The 26,220-nt window shown below is 52.9% G+C and overlaps 1 protein-coding gene across 1 annotated transcript in view; it reads left to right on the top strand.

Moving 5' to 3' along the window:
- adgra2 (adhesion G protein-coupled receptor A2) overlaps positions 1 to 25,877 on the top strand; it is a 44,250-nt gene extending 18,373 nt beyond the window's left edge. Inside the window, exons 2-19 of the mRNA XM_064347499.1 lie at positions 1,662 to 1,733; positions 14,596 to 14,667; positions 16,021 to 16,092; positions 16,192 to 16,263; positions 16,535 to 16,698; positions 18,178 to 18,391; positions 18,636 to 18,800; positions 18,885 to 19,083; positions 19,329 to 19,478; positions 19,757 to 19,918; positions 20,230 to 20,430; positions 20,860 to 21,049; positions 21,360 to 21,568; positions 21,758 to 21,885; positions 22,000 to 22,123; positions 22,210 to 22,358; positions 24,041 to 24,130; positions 24,304 to 25,877. Coding sequence (XP_064203569.1) covers positions 1,662 to 1,733; positions 14,596 to 14,667; positions 16,021 to 16,092; positions 16,192 to 16,263; positions 16,535 to 16,698; positions 18,178 to 18,391; positions 18,636 to 18,800; positions 18,885 to 19,083; positions 19,329 to 19,478; positions 19,757 to 19,918; positions 20,230 to 20,430; positions 20,860 to 21,049; positions 21,360 to 21,568; positions 21,758 to 21,885; positions 22,000 to 22,123; positions 22,210 to 22,358; positions 24,041 to 24,130; positions 24,304 to 25,729 — 3,859 coding nt within the window. The 3' untranslated portion in view covers positions 25,730 to 25,877. The remainder of the gene's footprint in view (positions 1 to 1,661; positions 1,734 to 14,595; positions 14,668 to 16,020; positions 16,093 to 16,191; positions 16,264 to 16,534; positions 16,699 to 18,177; positions 18,392 to 18,635; positions 18,801 to 18,884; positions 19,084 to 19,328; positions 19,479 to 19,756; positions 19,919 to 20,229; positions 20,431 to 20,859; positions 21,050 to 21,359; positions 21,569 to 21,757; positions 21,886 to 21,999; positions 22,124 to 22,209; positions 22,359 to 24,040; positions 24,131 to 24,303) is intronic.
- Positions 25,878 to 26,220: the final 343 nt, after the last annotated feature.

The following is a 26,220-nucleotide window of genomic DNA, read 5'->3' as shown; positions in this document are numbered from 1 at the left end:
ATTGATTCACACAATGCAGTGCTTGCCTTTGAGAAAATTAATAAAAAATTAAGAGGAAAAATGGCATGAATTTGGGGCGTTTCATTTACTTTGTCGCATGTGAAAGGAAATTTTGATTAGCTTTTCTTGGCAACAGCTCAGGTCTCTCTTAGAAGTGTGTTTAGAAAATGGCTTAAAGACGAGGAGCTGAAGGCTACGTTTTATTGATGTGGCCGGAAAAGGAGGGATCGAGCGTCGCCGCGTCTGTAAATCCCCCAAGCTGTTCACAGTTAGTTCCCTCTTTTAAAGACGCAGGTCTGCTGCTGGGCTCCATAGCATCGATTAAAAGCACACTTCCTTCGACAAACAGAGTTTGCGGCCAATTACAGGCTCTGGCACAGGGGTGAGCACGGCCGGGCGGGTGGGGGGGGGGGGTCTGATAATGACCGTGTCTGAGTCAATGTTGAACCCCCCATCATACAGTGGCTCCGAATGAGGGGTCAGGCAAAGTGAGCGGATAAGGGGCAGAGAACTTCAGATCCAACTCATCTGACGCCGCAATTGTGAAAGTATGAGCTTATGAGCTTTTTTTGGGGGGGGAGGGGGGAGGGTCTTTAGTTTATGTGACATGTCACACTGTTATGACATGGCACAGTTGTCCAAAAAACCAAAAACAATATAATGTTTCAGCAAGAGTTAAAAGACTGTTTAAAGAGTGTGAATTAAACTCTCTCTCTTTGGCAATAGGAAGTGCAAGATTCATTTTCCTTTGTTTATTAAGCTTTCACAAGTGACCTCCTGGTGACCCGGAGGATACATTCAGGGTGAGGTTCTTGGTGTGGAATGTCCGCTGCGTCCAATGGGAGAGCAGACGCATCCCTTTATGCAGATCGATTGCAGCGATGCAGTTTCCCACGCACGGAGGCCGTGCGGCTAGCTTCCGCCGCGCGGAGCACTAGCCTGGGGACGCCCCGCCACGAGACCGATAAGCCCCATCTTAAACCCAGCCAAATGATACGCCAGCAGGGAAAAGGATAATAGCCATATCCAGACCCAGCCGCTCCTTTGATCTGGCCCCCTCTTTCTTTTTTGATGTAAAAATGTATCCCGTTTGCTTATCAAGATTGCGGTTTCCTGAAAACCCCCTTGCCTCCACCCGCTTCCACCGCCACCGCCGCTACAACTACCCGCCCCCCCCCCCCCCCCAACATCCACTTAAGTCCCCAGAATTAATTAGATGCGGTCTCGTCCAGCGTCTTGAGCAAGAGCGGTCACATCTGTGGGGGCCGGCTGGCTGAACTCACTGTTGGCCACCGTCTCCTGTCTGTGTTTTCCTTTCTCGACCCACTCCGCGCCGATCTTAGACACGCTGGAGTCGGCCTCACGTCCAGCGGTGACGATACAGCTAATGAGCTGACATAGCAGTCAGTCATCTGTGCCTCTCTTGTTGTTTTTGCCTCTTGCGCTGCGACGGGCTCTGCCACGGGGCAGGGATTTAAAGAGAAAATAAAGCCGCCTCATTAATGCACTGTGTGCGCGTGTTCATTTTGTGACATTGTGCTGTTGAGAGACAGGGATATAAAAATCAGTGTTTTCTGTGTGTAAGGGGAGGGTGTGTGTGTGTTTGAGTGCTTGAGAGAATGAGTGTTAACGGTTCTGATCTGTTTTGCCCTCTCCTGCAGGATTTTGAGCAAAAATCGTATCAGGGTGCTGAGAAATGGATCCTTCGCTGGACTCGGTGCTCTGGAGAAACTGTGAGTAGCAGCTCTCTTTGTGACCGCCATGTTGTTTCAGATGTGTGACCTTACGCTGCTCAAATAAACCTGTCAGTCACATCACAGCCTTGTGTCAAACCGATCAGGCTCTCAGGTCCGACCGCACAGGCATCGGCTTTTACACACCGTGGGCTCCTCGCGCAGTTCGGAGGGGCTGAGGTTTGCCTGACATTGGGCTCCTCGCGCAGTTCGGAGGGGCTGAGGTTTGCCTGACATTGGGCTCCTCGCGCAGTTCGGAGGGGCTGAGGTTTGCCTGACATTGGGCTCCTTGCGCAGTTGGGAGTGGTTGATGTTTGCCTGTCATGGGCTGCTCGCGCAGTTTGGAGGGGCTGATGTTTGCCCATCGTGGGCTCCTCGTGCAGCTTGGAGGGGCTGAGGTTTGCCCGTCGTGGGCTCCTCGCGCAGTTCGGAGGGGCCACGCTTGTCCCTTGACGCCCGCGCGGGAGATGGCCTATCTGGATCCTGCCGCCGAGCTATCGGTTGGGCCGCCCGCCAGCAGGGAGGAAACCGCATTAAGACGGGCTATCGCGGAGTTATGTGGAAAAGATCGCGTAATTACACCGCCATCCGTCATTATCCGGCAAGCCCCCCCTCCATAGTACAAGATAAGGGGATCATCGGGAGGAAGGGCCCGCTGGCAGACCTCGCCGCTCCCAGGCGAAGGCCCGGACACCAGCCAGCGCCGTTCCATCTGCAGCTGCAAGCACTTAGCTTACCTGCTCTGCTTCTCCCCCCTCGCGCTGTACGCGCCTCGGAATTCGCAATTCGGTAGCGTTGCCCGGGCCGCAGTCAACGCCAGCGCTGAGGCGTGGCGGCGCCGCTGACGGACGGGTGAGCGGATAGGAAGTGACAGAGAGGAAGTCGCTCTGTGGTGGGTGCTCGGTTCAGCGTTCGCGGGAAAGCAGCTCGGCGGATGTGCTAGCCCGATGGAGCACCTTGTGTGTCCCAGAGCTGGTTCCAGATGCACCATAAAAAGTCAGTCTGGTGAAACTCAGGGGCCCTGTGGCAGGTCTTCTGGACTACAGGCCTGTTAGAGAACAAGGAGGACTTCATGACTACCTCTGTATTGGCCCAGCCTACCCAAACAAGGCCATTAATTCCATTCCACTTTGAAACAATTCTCCACTGTTTTTAAAAGCCGGTCTTGAAACACCAGTAATAATATAGCATTTTTGTTTTTTCATTTTCACTTTAGTATCCACGCCAGTTTGCGTATTTGAAATGTATTTCTTTGTGGCTGCTGCCAGGTTTAGCTTTGTAGCGTGAGGTGTGCGAGAGGGGGCGGGGTGATTGCTCAGTCCGAGCCTTGTCCTCAGCCCTCGCCGCGTTTCTGAAAACACGCTCTTGAAACAACAATCCTTCCACCGCCGCTCTCGAACGTTTCATCTTGCGCCGAGCCAGGCCGTGCCAATAAAGGAATCGGGGGCCTCCATCTTTCCCCTTTTACGAGGTGATGCGATTAGCCGCCCGCTCATTAAAGGATCATTGTTTCCGCTCACCGGGTAGCGATTAGCCATGCCTGGCGAGCCGGTGGCTGGAGAGGTGTTTGTTTCATGTAAGGCAAGATGTGTTTTGCTTGTTTTGCCAAGCGCAGACAAGGCCCCCCCAGAGTTCGGAGGGGTTAGAGGGGCCGGTAACTAGATCCACCCCTCATACCTGGGACACTGGTAAAGCCTGCGGGGGGCAGTGGGTGGGGGAAGGGGGGGGGGGGCGGTGTACTGGGCCTGGGGTGGGGGGGGGGCTGACCGGAGACCAGAGGAGCAGAGACACACACTGGTCTGTTTCTCAGCTGGAGGTGTGGGGCCCACTGCCTAATGACAGACATGTTGTAGATCACACGAAGCCCCGCGGCCTTAGACCCACGCAGGGCTGCTGATGCCCAGCTCTCTCTCAGCGGGCTCTGGGTCCTGTATTCAGGTCATCTCTTTCTTCTCTCGCACCACTAACGTTTAAGTGCTGCTGCACTATAGCTCACTTACGAAAGTGCTAGTACATGCGCGTATAGGATCGTGTGTGTACTGTGTCTCTATGTGTCATTTGTACCCTGGCCTCATGTGATTCATCTCTTGCTGGCTCCTCGGTACTGCGTGTGAAAGGCTCGAGATTAATTCTGTTTTCCCTGTAGCCAGGCGGGGGGCGAATATAAACAGAAATAAAGAGCCCGTACATGTCACAAAAAAATGCCACTGTCGACGGCCTGAAGGGAACACAGCTATATTTATATTATAGCAGGAGAGCAGCGCAGAGCTTGAAATGGCTTCCACGAAACCGACGTCGAGTGGATATAAATTGTAGTTTTGGCCGTGCCAAACTTCGGTTGATGGAAAAAAGGGCCCGGTCCCTGCGCTAGGCCTGGTGCGCGCCGTTTTGTTGTGTTTAGTCTCGCGCTCGCTCGCCGCTCGGGGCCTGCTCATTGTTTCCAGGGGCCTTGTCTACATGTGCTTGTCGTTTGGAGCGGTGGCGAGCAGTTACTCATACGTGTGGTCAGCCCTGTAATCAGAAGCCAGCCCACGAGGGCCGGGGTAAATGGATGCCGGGGAATTACAGCCCTGCCTCGGCGAAGGGGACAATCAGGCGGTTTCCAGCGTTTACGCTCGCTGTTTATTTCAGTTCTGGCTGTGTGTGTGTGGTGTGTGTGTGCGTGTGTGTATATGTCTGTGTGTGGGTTGGTGTTTGTGTGTGCGGGGGGGTGTATGTGTGTGTGTGGAAGCGTGTTTGTGTGTGTGTGTGTGTGTGTGTGTGTGTGTGTGTGCGAGTGTGTTTGTGTGTGTCGGTGTTGATGTCTGTGTGTGTGGTGCTGTGTGTGTGTGTATATGTCTGTGTGTGGGTTGGTGTCCGTGTGTCTGTGTGTGTGTGTGCAGGGGGGTGGTGTATGTGTGTGTGGTGTGTGTGTGTGCGTGTGTGTGTGTCGAGTGTGTTTGTGTGTGTCGTTGTTGATGTCTGTGTGTGTGTGTGTGTGTGTGTGTGCGAGTGTGTTTGTGTGTGTCGTGTTGGTGTCTATGTGTTTGTGTGTGTGTGTGCGGGGGGGGTGGCGAGGTGTATGTGTGTGTGTGAGCGTGTTTGTGTGTGTGTGTGTGTGTGTGTGCGCGAGTGTGTGTGTGTGTGTCGGTGTTGATGTCTGTGTGTGTGTGTGTGTGTGTGTGTGTGGGGGCGTATGTGAGTGCGCATCCTATTATGGGCATCCCAAACTCGTCTGGCAGACGTTCCAGCTGACACTTTCCAAACAGTCCGGTTTCCCGACCGCCATAACTCAGCTACTTGCAGTAAAAGCCGTCATTAACGCGGAGCAGAATGTGATCTCTGTGGCGCTGCTGTGGATGTGAGCGCCTGGGGGAGGCCAGACCTCCAGAAACCGGAGGAGCTGGGTCCAGAGCGCCGTTCCACAGTGCTCCCTTTCATTGGGCCCTGGTCCGCAGGCTCCCCCAAACAGAGGGCCGCCCTCACGAGCCGCAGGAGCGGTAGGATGTCGGGGCAGCCCAGTTTGTTTTGTTCCGTCCCCTCGTAGGAGTCGACTCCGTGTTGCGGCTTTTGGGTTTTTGCTGGGCCGCGTGTCTCCCTGGGGCTGCGTTTGGGTTTGGGTTGCCTCTGCTGCCGTCTGCGCTTTGGTCTGAACCTGGTCTCACTCCGCGTGTCGCCACGGCTGGTCTCTCAGGCTGCGGTCTCTGACTGTGGGGGGGGGGTCATGGTTGGAGGCTGCCCCTCCCAGCATGTTTCACCTGAGCATTCCTGGGACAGAGGCACAGTGTCAGGCATCACTTCCCTCTCCCTCATGGGCCCCCAAACCGCCACCTCCTCACACGCCCGGCCTGATCCGAGCTGATATGTGGGCCCTAACGAGGCCGACCCGCTAACGAGCAGCCACCCTAACGAGCTGTGGACAGACCCCAGCGCTGTCCCGCGCTGATTTGAGGTGAGGTAATGAAAGTAATGAGCAGGGAGGGGGCCTGGCCCCGAACCAGCGGGGCCCCGTCGCTGTACCCCGGGACACGGGACAGCCAGAGACACAGCGCGCCGGGGCAGGGGAGAGCTCCGCAGGCGGGGGCAGGGGGGGGCGTCAGCGAGCGTGCGAGTGACCGACACGCATCTGTGTAAGGCGTGCCGAAGCGGACTGGAGCCGCGCACTCTGCCCCACACCCGCGCGCAGGCGTGTGAGGGGGCCCCCGCAGCCAATGGGCTCCCGCGCTCAGCGCGCCCCTCCGAAAAAACTGCCCGCTCGTCAAAAACCCCCCTCCTTTCTGAGGAGGCCGGAGGGGCTCGGAGCAGGAAACGCACGCTGCTCAGTGGCCAATCAGACGACGGGGTCTCGGCGGAGAGCTGAAGCCAGCGCGGCGGCGCGCTTCGGCTCGGAACGCGTGACTGATGGGACCGTGTCAGAAAGAGCGTGAACGTGCGCACGGATGTCTGGACGCGGTTAGCGTGCGACGCCAGCGAGCTGCGCTGAAGTGGAAGCCGCTCCTCTGACCCTAAAAACACTGAGTCATCAGCGACGCTCCTTCTTCAGAAAGCCCCGCTCCACTCTGCTGTGCTCGAGGGGTTTTCGGACTCGCTCCAGAGGCGCTCCTTTTGTCTGCTGGTTTTTGTTCGAGCTGCAGTTGCAACCCTTGAGTTGTAACGAGGTGTTAATTGTTTTTAATCAGACATTTAATGTTCACTGAGAGGTGATTTATCCTCTTAAGGTCACGTATGTCAGAAATATCCGTATTCCATGAATGAATGTTCCATAATCACGTCCACTCACATCCTTTTGATCATTCAGAATAATGTGTGCCTTCATTCGGTGTGACAAATTATTCCTGCATAATGAGGTCACATTTTAAATTGATTAAATATTGACTGACCAGTGAAAAGGTGGATACCAGCCAAAGCTCAAGTATTTTAGGAAAATGAAGAGCTTAAAACTGAAGCACAGCAAATGGTGATGAGTCAAATCAGCAATGTGTTAATGAGGAAAAATATGAAAAATATGGACGAACTTGATCACACATTTCCAAAAACCTTATATAATCAAGTTTGGCTGCGATGAAGGCGTATACAGGGGGCCCCAGGACCCAGTTTGAGAACCCATGACGTAAGCCACTCTGCCACTTCAGACAGTGGCGGCCATATGTGAACAAGGGGAGAAGGCCTAAAGTGGAGAGGGATGAAGGGGGGGGAGGGAGGAAAAAGACACACCAGCGCTTTCCACTAAATAAAACAGAGGTCCCTGTTCCCTCAGTTGAAGATTAACATTGTTTCCAGCGAAGGTAAGCAAATGGCTTTGGCGAGTGGCGGTGTTTCCTTTAGCTCGTGTTGCTTCTAATGCGGGTCCAGGATTGGACGGCAGGCGGCGGCGGCAGCGGCGGCGGCGGTGGAGAGGCGCTCGGTTGCCGAGGCCCCGCCGGGTAGCCGAGGGCCCGCGGCCCGGACGGGACGGCGCTCCGATTTCACCGGCCCTCCGGAAAAATAAACCTCTTCCCCCGGAACAGCTGAAGGGGCGGGACGCGCGCCTCTCGTTCCCGTGCCGGAGAAACAGGCGACCGTTTGTTTATTGTTCCGCGTGCGCGACCGAGCGCTTCGGCTGCGTTTCTTCATCACAGTGCTGGCAGGCGGAGCCATCCGATTTGTGTGTGTGTGTGTGTGTGTGTACGTGCGTGTGTGCGTGTGTGTGTATGTGTGATTAACGCCTGGGGGCCAGTGAGGAAGGGGTTAAGCGTGCGACTGTGTGGAAGCGGGCGGAGGGGGCGTGGGGGGGTTGATAGACTCCAGATGTGTTTCTGAGATAAACTGAAGGAAAGCGGAGTGTTTGGATTGCAAGCTTAACTCAATCGTGGCATGGGGTTAGCGAAATGACAAAAGCGCTCGCTCTCTCTCCACACACACACACACACACGCACACACACGCACGTACACACACAGATGTGTAAACACACACACACATGCACAAATCCACACATACACACGCTGCGACGCATCAGCGGTGATTCATTTCTCGTGTAGTTTCATCATCTTCGTCCGCCCGTTTAGTTTCTAGCTCCATTCCCTCTTCCCCACTTATTCCCTCCTCTCTCAACCATCTTCGCTGCAGCCTTCCGTCCTCCCCTCTCCCTGCCTTTTCCTCTCTCCGCCTCCCTCCTCCTCGATCAGCATATCTCAGCGGCCACGCCCGCGCGGTCACCCCTCTCTCCCTCGGTCTGTCTGCTAGCGCCAGTCCGCCTACCGGACACATATTCTCACATTGCCTGTAATGATATTCCCACTCATTGATAATATTTATGAACCGTAATGTCTGCCAGACCGTTTCCCTGCAGTATTCTCAGTGCTCTTTGTATTTCTGTCTCCAGCCAACGTGAAGGCAGACCTTTAAGCAGAAACCTGTCTCTGGCTCAGCTTGTGTCTGCTTTTAGAAATAGATTTTTTATTGATTTATTACTGTGTGGTATGCGTCTGTTGAATGCCGTTGATAGACTGCAGAAAATTCTTCTCACTCGTAATTATTCGTTTACTTCTGTTAGCGTCGTGTGACTCAAAGCATAGCCCAGGGTTTAGTAGGACTTCTTCTTCCTCTTATCAAAGATGCTGAGCTCAAGGACAACTCCTGGGAAGCCCTCCTGGGTGGACGTTAATGCCCGGTTGTTTGGATGGCCAAGGTTAGGAAATGGAAACTGCTGTCTGCCTGCGGGCGAGGCAGCGATTGGCTGGATGCCCGTTCACCTGACCCCTCCACAAATGTACTCGTAGTAGCTGTCATTCAGTACCTGTGGAAAAACTTTGCTGGGCTCTTCAGTGCTCCCATTTTAGCAGCATTTGCATCTGAAAGTTTATGTGCTCTAAAGAATAATTTTGGAGCACATCTAATTGAATTAGTGCGCTCCCTAAATCTTTCATAAAAATGTTATGTTAGTGAAGAAACCCGACTTTTTATTACCCTGGGGAGCAAATGCCACCACTATATTCAGAGCCAAAGTGACCTCTGTGAAGGGGTTGGCAACTATCACCGTTTACTGATTTTTGTGTATTTTAAGAACAATAGCCTTTTTTAAAAGCTATTATTTCTCACGGTCGCAACGAGCATGTTGTGCACAGTGTAAGGCGCAGTAGCTGCTAATCATCTGAAATGTTTATGTGCTCTGGAGTCTGTGCATTTAAACCATTCACTGTTACTTCCCTGCGTTTGCCATTAGCATTTCGGCTTTTGTGATTGCACTGCTGCTGATTGCAATCAAGAGTGTGGCCGGAGCAGACTCGGCTTGCTATCGACGCCGTTGCCGTTGTTATTTCAGTCGCACACTTCCTTCCAGTTCTGAGGTCCGGAGAGGGAGTCGAGGCTCCATTCAGGAATAGCCTGTAACCCAGCAGTTTCTCTTGGCACAGAACCACCTGCGCCCTGGAATCAGATTGTAGGAAGCACACAATTAGGATTAACCGAGGGAATGTTATGCATCGCATGAGAATGTGCTCTGCGATATCAGCGCACCGTGTCTCCGGGAGGGCGCTGCCAATGCCGCGGCCCACAATGCAGCGGGGCTCTCACGGGGACAGTCTCCTGTCTCTGACCGCTCACAGTGCACTTCAATTCATTTGAGCAGACCCCTCTGAGTAGTTACAGCACTCTGGCATCCAGGGCAGAGGGGTGGAGTTTTAGATTTTTTGAAAAAAAATATTCCTTGCGTGTTCTCAAAGCGCGGTCATTTCTGCTGAGGTTGTGAAATCTGCTCCGCTCAGTTGGACAGGAAGCGGGTTGCTTGATGATGTTTCCATGGCCAGCCTTGAAGCCGTTTATCACTTTCGGTGGGGCATTGTTGATAGGAGGGAACAGGCTATCGGCAGGGTGGTGTTTCAGGCCGGGGGGGGTGGGGGGGGAGGTGGACGCACTGCACTTGCAAGTGGCTTTCAGAGTAGCCCTGGTCCAGATTAGGGAGTTAATCTGAGCGGACAGAGAAAATAAAATAAAGAAAATAATCTGTGGTAGGGGCAGGAAAGCAGGAAATGAGAAGAAAAACAAGCGCCAGGCAGATTCTGGTTTCCTGTTCGGAGGGAAGGCTGGAGCAGTGTTGGGGGATGTGTTACAGAGACCCCATTGTGAGTGTGTGTGCGTGTGCGTGTATGTGTGTGTGAGTAAAAAAAGAAAAAAGGGGGGCCTTACACAGGGCTGATTCTGCTCATAGCTGACCCACCCCCTCAACCCCAGCAAACCCCTTCCCAGGAAAAGCAGCTGGAAAAAAAAGAAGAAAAAGGAAACCGTAAAAATAAACGAGAGAGGGCCTCTGCGTTGGAGCCGCCAACGAGACAGGAAACGACACATGGCACAAAAAATCGGGCTCCTCTGGGACCGAGGTGCCAGCTAAACATTCACAGCCTCCCACTAAACACACAAACACACACACAGACACAAGCATACACACACACACACACACATACAAACACACTCACCTACACACACACACACAAACATACACACACACACGCACACACACATACTCACACACTCACCTACACACACACACACAAACATACACACACATACACACACACACACGCACACACATACTCACACACTCACACACACACACAAACACATTCACACACATATTACAGCGTGGCTGGTCAGGAGTTTGGGAGTAGAGGTGGCAGGGTGGGGTGGTGGGGGGGGGGGGCGGTTCAGGGAACAACAGGAGGGGAAAAGAAAAGGAAGAGTGGAATGCCCTTTTTCTCTGTTTTTAAAAGCCCCTTTTAATGGAGTGAAACAGGAAATTCTTGATTCCAGTCTGGCGATAATGAGTGCCCATACTCCGGCTACAGGAATTCTTTCAGCGCTCCCTGGGGCCGCGGCCTGAACAATGTCACTGGAGCACTCCATCCCCTGCACTGTCGTCTGATAATGGAGCACTCCATACCGGGGCTCTTTGCAGCCTCCATCTTAATTATGACCCTCCTGCCTCCTTTGGCTAGCACGTCCTTCGTTTGTTTCACCCCCCAATACCGAGTGACTCCCCAGCGGAGCTCAGGCCAGCGGCATTTCACCGGGCGAGGGGGGGAGACGGTTGCCAAGGCTGGCCCGCGGTAGCCGGCACAATGGGGATGGACGTTAGGTCTGTACGGGCTGTTAGTTTTACATTCCGTTTCGTGGACTAGACTTTGGACCTGCGGTTGGACTTCTGGACTCCGCACCCATAAGTTATGGGTTGGAAATCTCAGCGGTTGCTGGTCTTTGAGAAGGGTGCTGTGTTGAATGTCCAATACAAATGAATTTCTGTATCATTCCTTGGTGAAGATCGAAATGTTGCCGAGTTAGCGATCCTTGGTTCCACTGTACGTCCGATGGAAGGGATCACACTTGCCCACTGAGGCATGCTGATATGGTATTTTACATTATGTGACCTGTATTTCAAGAGTTTATAATGAGGAGAGCCGTCAGACAATGAAGGAATAATGTGGAAAATGTGCACGGGTTGTGAAACCAATATGGCAATTTATGAATCTCATAGAGGAATGCATGATGTCTCCTTTCTTAAAACTTTGAGACCCCACTTATTTTTGTTGAGCTACCATAATAATCCAGCAGTATCATCTGATAGCATTGCGTACAACGTAAAAAATAATCTGGGTTTATAGTCCTCCCGGAGGAAACAGATTACTCAGCAATCAGTGGTGAAAGTAATGTTGAACCACAGGCCTTACCGTATGGTCCAGTCATTTTTTTGTGGTGCACCGGTAATCCTTTCACCACCTGTGCTGGAGTACCGCCAGAAGCTGCCAGAAGACGTGTTTTGACTTCCTTTTGCACTCGAGCAGTGAGAGCGGAACGTGAGAAGAGGAAGGATGGATGGCTCTTCAGCAAGGCCTGGCAGACATGCCCCTGAGAGCACCACCATCCTGATGGTGAAGTGCCCCTCACAAAAAACATGCCAGCCCCCTCTTAAGGCATTTTCAACAATGGAAGGCATTCAACGAAGTTAACAAATGTGTTGGCGGTCTAATAGTGTGTTATTCTTCAAATTGTTTTGTCTCGTGTTTGTGTAACACGGCCTTCGCAAATCTACTAATTTCACGCGGGCCTAGAAGAATTTAACCGTGAATAACTATGAATGGGCGAAAAACAATAAAAACTGTGTTTCAGTGAAGGCCGATTTGTTGGGCTTGTTATTGATACAGTAGTTAAGAGCAAAATGCTTTACTGTTAGATTGCATCTCGGCGGCTGTCCCTGGGCCCCTCTTCTAGATGTTATCGGTTTCTCCTCGTCGTTATCTGTTGATCAGCAGATGATGAGTATGTGAAAAGCACGGCCCAGAATAGCCTCCCCGCTCGGACTGCCTGCGTTCTGTTGACTCTGGTGCTCTCCTCCACATTCCCCAGGTCAGTGATAAGAGAGTGTATCTGTGTGCCGGTCTGTAGATATTCGCAGGGGCGAAAACACACACTGGCCTGGCTCAGGGCATTGCTCCTTACGGAAAATAAATGTGTGTACATGAGAGAAGGACTAGCGGTCTCTTTTGGATTCACTATTCTTTGTGACCAGGTGCGATGGACTGTGTTGTCAAACACACACACATCTTCAGAAGGTAGCTGTGGCTGCTCTTTGCTTTCTGTTGTTCTCATTTAGTTTCTATATAAATAAAGATAGAAATACGTTTTAGGATTCTATGCAAACAAAGCAAGCATATGGAAAAAAAAAACCCCTGTTAAAATTGTTTAGCTGGGTATAGAAACCACTGATGTTTTTACATGGCTGTTAAATATACAGTAAATGCTGATTTAAAAATCCTTGACGTCTAAATTCATGAAGGTTTTTATAGTGGATTTTATTTTCTAATATAAAAACTTTAGGTGGTTTCTCCTGTGTGTCTGTGTGTCTGTGTGCGTCTGTGTGTGTGTGTGTGTGTGTGTGTGTGTGTGTATGCATGCAGCCATAATAGGATGCTTCTGGTCGTCTCACTATCAAAGGAGTTTGCAGGCATCTGAAGAAAGGCATTCTAATGGTATCTCCTGTCTGCAGTACAGACTTGTCTCAAGGATAGAGAAGCGTGTTCGGTGCCCACTGTCCCCGTGTGCCACTGCATGTCTGCCCCCCCCCATCGCCCGCCCGCCAGGGTCATCATCGGTAGGAGGAAGCCGCAAGCAGGGCTCCACCTTTCATCACGGCGCTAATGAGGCGCGGACCGCGCCAGGCAGGAAGCGACACCATTGTTCACCCCGCCCCGACCGGCACCGCCGCTGCGGCTAGCGAGCGACGGGCACACACGGCCGCTAACTCTGGCTTGGGCTCTGCAGGTACAGCAGGGCAGCTGTTCTGCTAGCCGCTGGCTGCGCCCTGTTGGGAGGAAGCTTCCGCTCCGATGGCCGGCAGACAGGCAGCGAGCGCTGGATGAGGTGCTGGAAGAGCTTGCAGATGTGCTCTGCTGCTAACGCTCACCCTGCTCCTGCCCAGAGCTCTCAAACAGGACCGAGCTGAGGCTACCTGCTGGCTAACCGCCTGCTGACCTTCTGCATGAAGACCTTCCTGTCTTCATTTCGGTCCCTCAGCCCTGCTCCTGAGCTCCATTCTAAAACGGACTGCTGTCCGCTTCCACAGCAGAGCCAACCACGGCCCTCAGCAGCACAGGCATGGAGCTTGGACCCAGCACCCTGACATTTACGCTGCTCTTAAGCCTATTCCTCCTTAAACACTTTAAAAATAGCCCCCGCAGAATGGATCTGGTTAGGCAGTAGTGTGATTAGAGCGGGGAGTTTGGAGTCGGGAGCGCTCATTTTGATTGGCACGAAAAGATGCGGTTTGGAGGAGGAAGCCGGAGTCTGGCTTCCAGTGGCGGTATTGCCGAACCAGCAGTTCTCCGGGACCTCCGGAGGCCGCGAGCGACGAGAGATCTGAGCAGCGGTGCAGAAACGCCCCTCTAAAAAAAAAAAAACGTCTGAGCGCTCCTGTAAGGAAATCCTCAGTGGCTTTTCCTTTGGGAGCTGTTGGCTGTTCCCGGCAGGAGAACGGATCACATTAACGCCCCCCCCATCTCCGAGCGCCGGTCAGGCCTTGGCCATTCCCATTCGTCTGATGACCTCTCCCAACCTCGCTATTCCCACCTGGACTATAAAATCTTTCCTGGCGTTCAAGAGGTTAACGCTCAGGCAGGCTTTTTGGGGGTGGGGTGGGGTGGGGGGGGGGGGATGCGGAGATGTAGCTGAGTGGTTTAACACATGGGTGTGGGCAGGGTCAAGGGAAGAGGGTGGGGTGCAGTAGGGAGGCTGATACGAAACGAGATCTTCAAAGGCGGTTTGAGAAATGAATATTTATGGCTTGGCATGTGTCAGCGTAACCTTATCGTGGGAAGAGTCGCTTTAAATCGGACCCCAGAAAAAGATGAGTCCCTTTCTGGTGGTTTAGAATTCCTTCGCCATTTCCTCTGCACGTGTGTTTGCATCCTCCTTAGACAGGACCAGATTGCTCTCAGGGGGTCCCTTTTCTCCTGAGCCAAAATGGTGGTATGTGTTCTTCTGTTTCCCTCTGTGGAGGCTGCGGCATGGTCATGTGAAACCACTCCTATTCACTTCCAAGGGTCCTGTCCTCTCACTGTGTACAAATAAAGAGTTCCTCTGTATGGGATTGCCTTCCACCAGTAAGACTTGGGTCAAATCACACTATCTGTCCCAATTCATCAGCATCCATGAATAGAATTTGCTGACCTTGCTGCTCTTTTGATACTGGCTTCCGAGAACAGTTCCAGGTACCCAGCGTGTTGCTAGCCTTCCTGTTTAGCGTCTTTACACAAAATGCGCAGTAGCACCCACACACCCTTCCTCTGAGAGACAGCAGCATGTATGAATGTGTCGTTGACTTATGAAGCATTTTTTCTCCTGTCTGTTCGTCTGCAGGGACCTCAGGGACAATCTGATCAGCACCATCATGCCCGGAGCCTTCCTAGGTCTGACTGAGCTTCGCAAACTGTGAGTTGTGGTTTTCTTGTGGGTGAGATTTGATCGCTCTGCACAATATTTGAAGTAACGGTGGCAAATATTTATGTTTCCTGATGCAAACAGCTGGATAAATGCAGATAAAAGAACGCACAGTGCCAACACATTCCTTGAAGGAAAGAGAGAATTAAAATAGAGAAACCTACACCAAAAAAAGAAGAAATTGAAATAAAGTGGGCCTTTGTATTAAAGCTGAGAGTGAATCTGACATGAGCAGGCTCTCATAAGGACCCGGCTTGGAGACCAGCAGCCCGGCCTTGCTTTTGCGTTCGGTGCGCCTCGAGCCAGGCTTCTCCCAGCAGAGCCACAGCTGTGATCGCTGGAGCCCCTCTCTCCCGCTACTGCAAGCTCAAAGGGCTCGCGGATGGTTTTCCACAGTACGCTGTACCCGAAGGGGCAGCGGTCGCAAACCGCTTTTAGACCATGTGGGCCCGGTCACGTTGCGGTCCGGCCCGAGCCGCCCCTCTGTTCTCTGCACTGTGCTCGTTTCCATTCCCGTCTTTCCCGCCAAGCGCGGGCTTCTCCAAACAACCAGGGAAGGATAAGCGCGTGCTCCAAGCGGCCCTTCTTCAGAAACGCTTCGTTCCGTCAACAGTGCGAGGAGGGGCTCCTGTCCAAACACTGCCGCGGATCAGAGGCACAGGCGCAGGCAAACCTGCTCCCGGAGTACCAGAAGCGTTCCTGGTTTTCGCTCCATCCGAGCTTCTAACTACATAATTGTGTTATTATTAGGCGTAATGAATGCAGGAGGCCGTGTGCTTGAGGCACTCAGCATTTCAGCATTCAGGCGGGGGCCTCTTAATAATCCATCACGCCCTTACAGTCACGCTCGGGCGGAACAAAAACCAGAAACATTACCGCGACTCCAGCGGCCGGGCTGCCCGCCCCCGCCGCAATGCTCCCCTTTGTCTTTCAGCCGCTGCGGCTTAATGAGGACTAAAAAGCTCTAATTGATACATTATGAGGAGAGCAGGTGACAAAGCTCCTGTGGCTCGGTCAGTGAAGGCACTACAAAGGCACCACGGGCGGGGCTTATGCTGCGGTGGCTCCTGCGCGGGGAGCGGCTGACACAGCAGGGGAGAGGGGCACGACTGCCACTTCCAGAATGGAGAGAAAAAAATGTTTAAAAAAAAAAGATCAGATGACAAACAGAAGTATTTCAGAGAAGAAGACAAAAAACAGCATAAGGCAGCAAAGCATGGCGGATTAATGCAGAGAACGCAAATGGCAAAAAAGCAATCCAGAAGGAAGGCTGATTATTGTGAGGGTTTGTCAGAGGTTAAGAAGGGAAATCTGAGACATTTTAATATGTGTCTCCTCCCTCAGAGATCTCTCCAACAACCGGATTGGCTGTCTGACTGCTGACATGTTCCAGGGGCTGACCAACCTCACCAAGCTGTAAGAGCTCACCTCAAACACACAGTGACATGTACGTGGCCTTGAAGTGGCCCGAAGGGAACATATTAAAGACTGTCAGTCTGTCTGTCTGTCTTACAGAAACCTCTCTAGCAATATCTTCTCATCTTTGGAGCCAGGGCTGTTCCAGGAGATGCCTGCCCTGAAACTTGTGTGAGTACCAGAGTCTGAGGCCATATTAGAGACACACTGGGCAACAGGAGGCACGTGATCGTAGGACTGCGTTTTACCAGACATCTGTGCATGCACCAGCCTTTCTGTATCTAATGGCTGCTCCAGAAATCTGTCCCTCAACACCATGTGACATGTTAGTCCTTTAATGAGCCCCAGTGTATGTTCTAACTCTTTCCCCATGTGCACCATTAGAGTGAATGGGTGCCTGCTCTCAGCTGACGAACGTTGTCAACCTTCGTCCTCCCTTCAGGAACTTCAACTCCGAGTACCTGTCATGTGACTGTGGCCTGCGATGGATTCCTGGGTACTTCCGTTCCAGCTCCGCTCGGCTGGGGGACGAGACCTTCTGTGCGTATCCCAGAAGCCTGCACGGCAAGCCCCTTCGCGGCCTCAGAGAGAGTCAGCTGACTTGTGGTGAGTGACGCAGAGGGGGTGTGGCCCCAGAGAGAGTCGGCTAACTTGTGTTGACTAACTTGTTAATGTTTGTCATCTACACTGTCATTATGTAAGTCCTACTACAGATTTAGCATTGTATTTGGTGAGAAACCTTTGTCTTTAGCAAGTCCGCTTCTGAGCTTCACACACCTGTATAAACATAAGCAATATTTTACCAGCAGAGGAAGTGGTACAGCCCATCAATTGTTCCTTCCTAAAAGATGACGTGATTTCACAATTTGTTTTCCTGTCTTGCACTGTTGTTTCTGGAATCGTGTAGCCCTTTTTGCTCAATCCTGTGTTTACAAGAATATGGCTTTTTTTTTTTTAAATAGCTTTTAAAAGAGCAGATAGACACGTAAATTATGTTCCACTATCAGACAGCTCTGTTGCTGTAATTATTTATTCGTTCATTGACTTAATTTCTGGTGATAATCTCTCCCTAATTTGGAATCAGCAGTTGAGCCTCTTCTTGAGCTCCAGCTGTGCAGAGTTCACTGAAACTGAAGCAGATGTGCGGCTCCAGTGCCCACAAGCCACTGGCTGTTTCCCACATACCGTAATTCTGAATGAATCATTTTTCAAAATCATTTTGATTTTTCTGATGGAGTGTAACAGTTCTGGGTCAGCATATTGGCTGATGAAAGCAGGACATTATTTTTAGCTGCTATATTGCATGTTATCATATTTCACATACTCACAATGCCACAAAACCTTCAGTGGAAAAAGGGGAATCATCAGCTTTACCTCTGCCAGCTGAGGATGATTCAGATTTTTTATACATTTTTTTAATGCTAATGAACTGCTTTGTGCAGTAGTCTAATTGCAACAGCCTAAGTGCAGTACTGGAAATATTGTTTCTTCTCTATAATTTCGGTGAGTTTGTTGACATTAAGTAGCAGCTGCTTAGCGCACAGTGTTGAATTGGTGACACACAGGGTAAAATCATTTGGCAAACTTAATATGACAGAATGTAATTTGACCCCAGGGCCTGTTCTCAAATCTGGACTGTGCCAGTGTTTGGGCCAGCAGCTCTGCACAATTGTCTCTAGCATCTACCAGGGATGGAAGGGGTCAGTCAGCAGGGATTCTAGCATCTCACCGCTCACTGGCAACCCCCTGCTGGTCAATGGGGCGCTTGCAAGTCTACCTGCTGAGCTGAACTTGAGATCTTCCTCCGACTGCAAAGATTTGGAATGAAGACTGGAAGCTGGGACAAAAAAGCTGGACTTTAATGACCTGTTCTTTGACCTTAACATTTCCACTGTGTATGGCTGTGATATAGTACTATCTGGAAACAATTTCTGCGGCCAGTGAAAAGGCCGATTTTCTAGAACCACTTCAGAGTCAATTTAGTTGAGGCTAAAAGGTGTCAGTGTCAAAAAGAAAAAGCTGTGCGTCTTTACTTTGCGTGTCTCTGACTGTCTCATTAAACGCAGCGCTGTCTCTGTTTCTCAGATGGGCCCCTGGAGCTGCACACGCTCTCTCTCCTGCCGTCCCTGCGCCAGGTGGTCTTCAAAGGGGACCGGCTGCCCTTCCACTGCAGCGCCGCCATGGTGGACAAGATCACCACGCTGCACTGGCGGCACAACAGCCAGCCGGTCACCTCCGACTCCGAGCTGGGCGTCCGCCTGGAGGACAGCGTTCAACACGACTGCACCTTCATCACCAGGTGCGGGATTTCCTTCCCTCTGTTCTTGACAAAGCCCATTTCTTCACCGCCTTTCACTTCCAATCTCTCCTCTATCACTCACTCCAGTCCCTCAGTGTCACTCTTTAGAGTCACTTAATTTTTTTATTTGCTACGTATTTGCTGTCAATAAAAAAATGTCAAATGTACTGTATAATACAATAAGAGATACACCCAATGGTGTGACAGCGTGTTAATTGGAATTCTGTTTGTTTCCTGGACACAGTGAGCTCATCCTGTCCAACGTTCACGTGGAGGCGAACGGGGAGTGGGAGTGCGTGGTGACCACGGGGCGGGGCAACACCTCCCGCAGCGTGGAGATTGTGGTGCTGGAGAACAGCGCCTCCTTCTGTCCAGAGGAGAGGGTCGCAAACAACCGGGGAGAGTTCAGGTGCGGGCAGAAAGAAAACGGGCGTTCTGCCAGAGCCGCCTTCAACGCGGGCTGACAATTAACGCGCCCCTGTGGTTTTCCCAGGTGGCCGAGAACCCTGGCCGGGATCACTTCCTACCAGTTCTGCCTGCAGCTGCACTACCCCTCCCTGGCCATGAGCGGCAGCGGAGAGCAGAAGAAGGCAACGCGCTACTGCGACCGCTCGGGGCGCTGGGAGGAAGGCGACTACTCCCAGTGCCACTACACCAATGACATCACGCGGGTCCTCCACACCTTCATCCTGGTCAGTGCCTGATCATAAACACTACCACAGCCACAGATGCCCTGAAGTATCATGTACTTATCCGTGTATATTAGACTTAAAGCCATTTTACAGTACATTCAGTACAATTATTACAGTACAGTTTCTGTTAGGTATTTTGAACACTTTATCTTAAAGCTGAATTATAACTGTTATTAAATCCTGTAAGGCTCCATAGACAGTATGAAATATTGAAGTGTACCACCCTTCCCCTCTTTGGTTTGCAGATGCCCATCAATGCCTCTAACGCAGGGACCCTGGCACACCAGGTGCGGACCTATACCCTGGAGGCAGCCGGCTTCACCGACACAGTGGATGTGCTCTACGTGGCCCAGATGATGTCAAAATTCATGGAGTACGTTGGCCAGCTACGAGAGGTTAGTAGACTGTGTTTGAATATGTATTTGACAATGATAATTATTATAGTGCTAATATGTTCCAGGATTGGGAGGGGAGTTTTTTATACATTTGTACAGGTCTTTTTTCTCATGTCTACTTATACCTTTAGTGTACTTACTTTTTATTTCTTTTTTTATTTGCGTGCGTGTGTGTGTCTGTGTATGTACGTGTGTGCATGTATGTATGTATACGTGTGTGTGTGCATGCACAAATGCACGTGTGTGTGTCTGTGCACGTGCGCATGTGTGTGTCTCAGCTCTCGGAGGTGCTGGTGGAGATGGGCAGTAACCTGATGCAGGTGGATGATCAGATCCTGTCCCGGGCTCAGCGGGAGGAGAGAGCCTGCAGCTCCATCGTGCGCTCGCTGGAGACCCTGGCCTGGCCTCAGCTCCACGGCAACGCCCAGGACCTCTCCATGGTAGGGCTCCAGCCCAGCACAATGACAGCACTGTGCCGTTTGCGGCCCGAGCCGGGGGACCCTCGCTTGCGTGACCCTGGGCTGCAAATTAGGGTCAGCGGGAGTTAGAGGCCAGGCTACAGCTGGGCTCAAGATACATGGGAGATGTCGGGAAATTCCCCACTCATAGATAGGAATTATGCACGGTTGAAGAAGAGTTTCCTTTTTCATTTACATTCCTTTGTTTCACAGTTCCGTTAAAACGAGCTTCCTCTTTGCTGGGGTTGGTGAGAATGCTTACACCCTGAAGCAGTTTGCTCTGGTTCCCACAGACGTCCCGTAACATCGTGATCGAGGCCCACCTCATCCGGCCCGCCCACTTCACCGGCATGAGCTGCACAGTGTACCAGCGGCGCGAGGGCGTGGGCGGCGGCCTGGGCATGGAGGGGGCGGAGCCCACCCAGGAACAGCAGCTGCGGTTCCGCTGCACCACCGGGACCCACAACACCTCCCTCAATTCCTTCCCTCTCAAGGTGAGTGCAGCCCCTGCCTGTAGATGCCTGCTCACAGGCCTGGGCTTTGTCTGCCACAGGGCTCGTTGCCAAGTTCAGCATCTGACCAATCATGAGCTTTCAATCAAAGAGGTTAATGGGAGGAAAAGAGTGGCTTGGAAGGTGTATTGTGGGAGTGTAAAGACTACATGGATCTCATCTCTGTCACTCTCCCTCTGTCTCCCTCTCTTTATCTCTCTCCCTTTATCTCTGCTTCTCTTTCCCCCCTCCCTCCATCACTGTCTCTTTCCCTTTGTTTCTACTTCTCTCTATCCCCCTCCCTCCCTTCCTCTATCTATCTCTGTCTCTCTTTCTCTCCCTTTGTGTGTCTCTCTCTCTCCCCCCTCCCTCCCTCTGTGTGTCTCTCTCTCTCTCTCTGCTTCCCACTCTCTCTTACTCTCTCTCTCACAGAATGCTGTAGCTCTGGCCTCTGTGTCCCTCCCTGCCTCTCTCTTCCCTCCTGACGCTCCTTCGGACTGCAAGCTGCAGTTTGTGGTGTTTCGCACCGGCCGCTTCTTCCCCTACACCGGCAACTCCAGCGGCTCGGCCGACCACGCCCGCCGCCGCAGCGTCAACACCCCCGTCATCTACGTGGGCCTGGGTACGAGCGCTGAGCCCCTCAGCCTTCCGCAAAGCGCCAACACCAGCTTTAAAAACCATCGGAGGAACTATAAAATGTTTTTTGAATTCCCATCCTTGTGATGAAATTTCATTGAGAAATCTGACTGAAGCCAAGTCATCAATAATAAGCCATATGCACTGACAAATGCATTGCAGACAAATCAATAAGCGTAAATTTGGATAGTTTTCTGTGTAAATTAGTTAGTTTGCCTGTAAATCCATACCAGGCCCATATAAGTGTACAGCAGACCCAGTGTACTCAGTCTGAGCTCCCTTCCTCTCCCCGTCAGACGGCTGTGACATGTGGAACCTCTCGGACCCCGTGGTGGTGTCCCTGCGCCACTCGTCCCCCGGCAGCGACCCCATGGCGGCCCACTGGAGCCCCCAGGCCCTGGAGCTGCAGGGGGGGTGGAGCCAGGAGGGCTGCCAGCTGGTCCACAGCGACGCCACAGTCTCCACCCTGCGCTGCTCAGTGCTCAGCAACTACGCCGTGCTGCAGGTAGGGGGCGCTGCGCTCGGAGCTTGTCCGTAGCAAGGGAGATCGCGCCGATTGGTTGTAAAAGCAGTTCAGTTCAGGGTGATCCTGCGGTTGATTCTTTGTGGGCTCTATGTGAGTGTGTTTGAAGTACTTCCTCTCACGCGCTCGCACATCCCTCCTCTTCCTCCTCCTCTTCCTCCTCTCTCCCAGGAGATGCCTGCCTTCCCCAGCCCCTTGCCCGCCCCTGTGGAGGTGCTGCACCCCGTGGTCTACACCTGCACAGCCGTGCTCCTGCTCTGCCTCTTCACCATCATCATCACCCACATCCTGCATCACAGGTAGCGCTATCTGCAGTGTTAGCACGTGTGAGACTGTACGTGTACTGTGTGTATGTGTGCGTGTGTGTGTGTGTGTGTGTGTGTACATGTCTTTATTCTTCTGTCCTTTGTCAGCTCCATCCACATCTCCAGGAAGAGCTGGCACACGCTGCTCAACATCTGCTTCCACATCGCCATGACAACGGCCGTCTTTGCAGGGGGCATCACCTTGACCAGCTACCCGGTGGTGTGCCAGGCGGTAAGCTGTGTTTCACTAGGGCACAGATCACCCTGCAGGGCATCCTCGCCTTGGTGTATGACCCTGTGTGTGTGTGTCTCTCTCAGGTGGGCATTGCCCTGCACTACTCCTCCTTGTCCACACTACTCTGGATCGGGGTCAGCGCCAGGGTCATCTACAAAGAGGCTGTCTGGCGGACACCGCGGCAACAGGACGGGGAGACCCTCACCCCACCTACTCAGCGGCCCATGCTCAGGTGAGTGATGTCATCAGCCTGACACTTATTTTATCCATCCTTGTCTCCTTGAGCAGTGCCTGACCTAGAAATAAATTGAGGTCCCCCCAACCTTTAGGACATTCCAGTACAATGCTCCTTGAGGAGCTAGGTGACTCCTGAAACATGCATCCTTTGTAGAAGTATTTTCTACAGAACGTGTGACTTACAAATTATTGACCTGTGGATCCACCTCCCCATCTGCCACATCTGTAATTGATATGTCTTCAGACTGACGCTTGACAGAACAAGGACATTCCATTTGCCTAATACGCATTTCCTCGATTCCTCCGTCCTCGTGTCCTTTCCACACTTCCTTTCCTTGCGTCCTTCGATGGGCGGAGCTACGTAGCAAGGAAGGGATTCAAGGAGGCAAAAATAAGAGATTGGAATGAGCTCATGGAGAAATGTGAAATGGGTAACGAGGGTCATCAAAGGGGGCAGGGTTTGAACGATCCCAGGCTTATGAATGGACATCCATGGCCCAGTTTGCGCGGCGATGAAGGGCGCCATTGTGCCGAGCGTCCGTACCCGTCCGTGAGAGGGAGAGAGCGTGGATCAAACCGCACGGAACCGCCACGGCACAACAGAGCAGCAGCGGCAGATGTGTGGCCGGGGCGGGGGCCCCGAGCGGGGGGGCGCTGGAATGTAAGACCAATGGATTACGAGGTGGAGATGAAGATCGTAAATCTGCGGCCGGGCGCTGCTGGGGGTTCCGTGTCGCCTCGTGGCCCCCCCCCCTGCAGCCCCCCCGTCCCGCGCTTTCCCGTCTGTGATCTGGCGGGGCACGGCTGACCTCTCTGCTTTCCCAAACCCCCCCGACGCCCACGCCGCGGCTCGGGGTCGGCCCTCCGATGGCGCCCGCCCCGGGGATAAATCACAGCCCCCTGCTGATTGGACGACAGGCCTCCGGGCCCCTGCGACACGTCACCCGCACAGAGGGGGGTGGGGATCTGAGGCCTACTTCAGATCACAGACACCTACAAGGCCTGGAATCAGAGCAGCTGTGGGGAACAGTCCCAGGCCTACAATGGCCTTTTCTCCACTGAACTGAAGAACCTTCATTCCAGAAAGAATAGGGATTCTGTTGCCAAATGTGCCGCTGCTGCACTTTCCCTTACTTTGAGAAATTCTGGCAGCTGACGTGTGAAAAACACATGGATCTAAGCTCACATGACCTTAGCACATAACTCACATACTCTTTATTTCAGAGAAGTGACTGTAAATCAGACAAACATTTGTCAATGTTTCCTTAACTGCAACTACGTATTTTGATTCCAATGTATGTATAATAATAAAAGTTAAAGGAATAAAAATGCATGAAGAATTAAATTAAATTAAAATTAAATGAAAGTAAATGTAAAATCTTTCCCTCTGTAGCTGTTATATTATGGGTGTTTTATAAATAACTACATTTATAAAACACCCATAGTAAATGTTATTGGTGGATGTGATAAAGGAACTAAAGCCCTGATGAAAAAGTAATACAATTAATTGAAACTCTCTTAAGCTTGTCTAAGGCAATTGTACTTTTTTAAAGTTTACTTTGCTTTGATACTTTATTAGATTTTGATTAGATTCAGATTTAGATTGGCCGCTGCCCTTTTAAACTCATCAGCTATTGGTTGTTTCTGCATTTCCTTGTCTCTGCCTCCCTCTGTCAGGTTTTACTTAATCGCCGGTGGAGTTCCTCTCATCATTTGCGGGATCACCGCTGCAGTCAACATAAGCAACTATGGGGACGGCAGCCCATAGTGAGTGTGCCTCGTTTTATACACATAAACTCTGGAATGTGAGAGTGCCTCCATTTTATGAGGAGATGAATAGGCGTGGACATTTCCTTCTGCTGCCTAACGCTGCTGAAAACGGATAGCCTAGTAGCCTGTGACCTGACCGACCTCCTTTTTTCCCCCCTGACCTCTGGCAGCTGCTGGCTGGCGTGTCGGCCGAGTTTGGGTGCCTTCTTTGTCCCCGCGGGCCTGGCGGTGCTGGTGACCTGGATCTACTTCCTGTGCAGCGTGGCCCGCCTGCGGCGTCGGGGGTCACGCGGCTCCAAAGAGGCCTCCGGCTCCCCCGTCTCCTCCCCACTGCCCGAGAGCCAGCCGGCGCTGGGCGGGAGCACCAGCCTGCTCTCCACGGACTCGGCGGCGGGGACGGTGCATGCTGGGATGCCGCTGGAGGACCAGCACTCCCTGAAGGCGCAGTTCCTGGCGCTGGCGGCCACGCACGTCCTGTACGTGGCGCTGTGGAGCTGCGGGGCCCTGGCCGTGTGGCAGACGGGCTACAGGAGCCTGCTGTTCAGCTGCCTGTACGGCGTGGCGGCCACCGCCCTGGGGGTCTTCCTGCTGGTGCACCACTGCCTGCGCCGGCTGGACGTCCAGGCCGCCTGGCTCGGCTGCTGCCCGGCCTACCGCCGCTCCCGGCCCATGCCGGCCTACCTGCACCCGTGCACCACCGCAGCAGGGGCCCAGACCAGCCCCTCGGAGCGCGGGTCCCAGGTGTTCGTGGGCTGCCTGCCCCCGGGGGACCCCCACAACTCCTCGTCCGCCAGGTCCTCCTCCACCCCCAGCGGGGTCAGCAGCGTGGGCCCCGGGCCCTGCAAGCTCACCAACCTGCTGCAGGTGGCGCAGGACAACGCCAGCAACGCCGCCCGCGCCCCCGCCAGCACCATCACCAGCACCAGCACCGACAACACGGCCAAGCAGGCCAACAACAACCTGCTGGCAGCCCCCAGCTCCGCAGCCCCCACGCAGCCGCAGAGGAGGAAGGCTGGGAGGACTAAGCAGGGCCACGCCCAGTACCACCACCGAGGGGAGGGCCGGGGCCACTTCCGCCTCCGGGCCCTGCGGGGGGCCGGGGGAGGGGGCAGCGTGGGAGCCTTGGGGCCCCCGGGGCTGGAGCAGCTCAACCACGCGCAGCCGGGCTACAGGCACGCCTCCAGCGAGAACGGCAGCCTCCGCCACAGCCAATCGGAGAGCCAGACCGCGCCGCTGGCCAACGGGAGGCGGGCGGGCGAGGTGGCCGCCACCAGCCCGTCGGAGGGCAGCGACGGGGGCAGCAGCGGCGGGCGCAGGCCCTTCCCGTTGCCCCCCTCGGCGGCCAGCAGGGCGGCGACGCAGGGCACGCAGAGGCGCAGCGCCAGCCGGGACAACCTCAAACTGGCGGCGGCCGCCGAGCGGGATGCCAAGCGCAGCTCCTACCCGCTCAACAGCGCCCCCCTCGTCCCGCCCGCGCCCGCACCCAACGGCACCCTCAAGAGCTCCGTGCTGGAGCTGGACATGAGCGGCACTGACCAATCGCAGGGCTCGGCGGGCATGAAAGGCGGCGTCTGGAAGAGCGAGACCACCGTGTGACACACGCATACAAAATGGCGCATCGCTAAACGGACGCAACAGAAGAGGCCGTCTCGGCAGTGCTACCCGCGCGTTTTCCACACGGCCGTCCTCGTATCCCTTGCTGTGGAAGCTGTGTTTCCTCTTTTTTCTAGCCAAATGGAATTGGTGGATAGTATTAAGCTGAGAAAGTGTAGCAAATCAAAGACATGGTGAGGATGGTTTTTCTTCTGTCCTTTTGGTTTCCAGGAGCCACCAAATGTGTGTTAAGTTGTACGTATGCAATTAAAATCAAGACCTGAAACTGAAACTCTTACAGAAAAAGACAAGAACATTTTATACTGAATACTTTGCTATGACATATGCAAAAACTGAACCCAGCTTTTTTTCTTAATCCCTCACTTTGTTTTGCATTTCTCAAGTTGAAGTACCCAGTTAGTCTACTATACAGAATCTCATGGGCATTTTATGAGCTAAAACTAGTAATATAATCTGATGTTATTTTTTAATGC

Source organism: Anguilla rostrata, chromosome 8 (genome assembly GCF_018555375.3).
Source record: "Anguilla rostrata isolate EN2019 chromosome 8, ASM1855537v3, whole genome shotgun sequence".
Lineage (NCBI taxonomy): Eukaryota > Metazoa > Chordata > Actinopteri > Anguilliformes > Anguillidae > Anguilla > Anguilla rostrata.
This window is presented reverse-complemented; position numbering and strand designations above follow the sequence as displayed.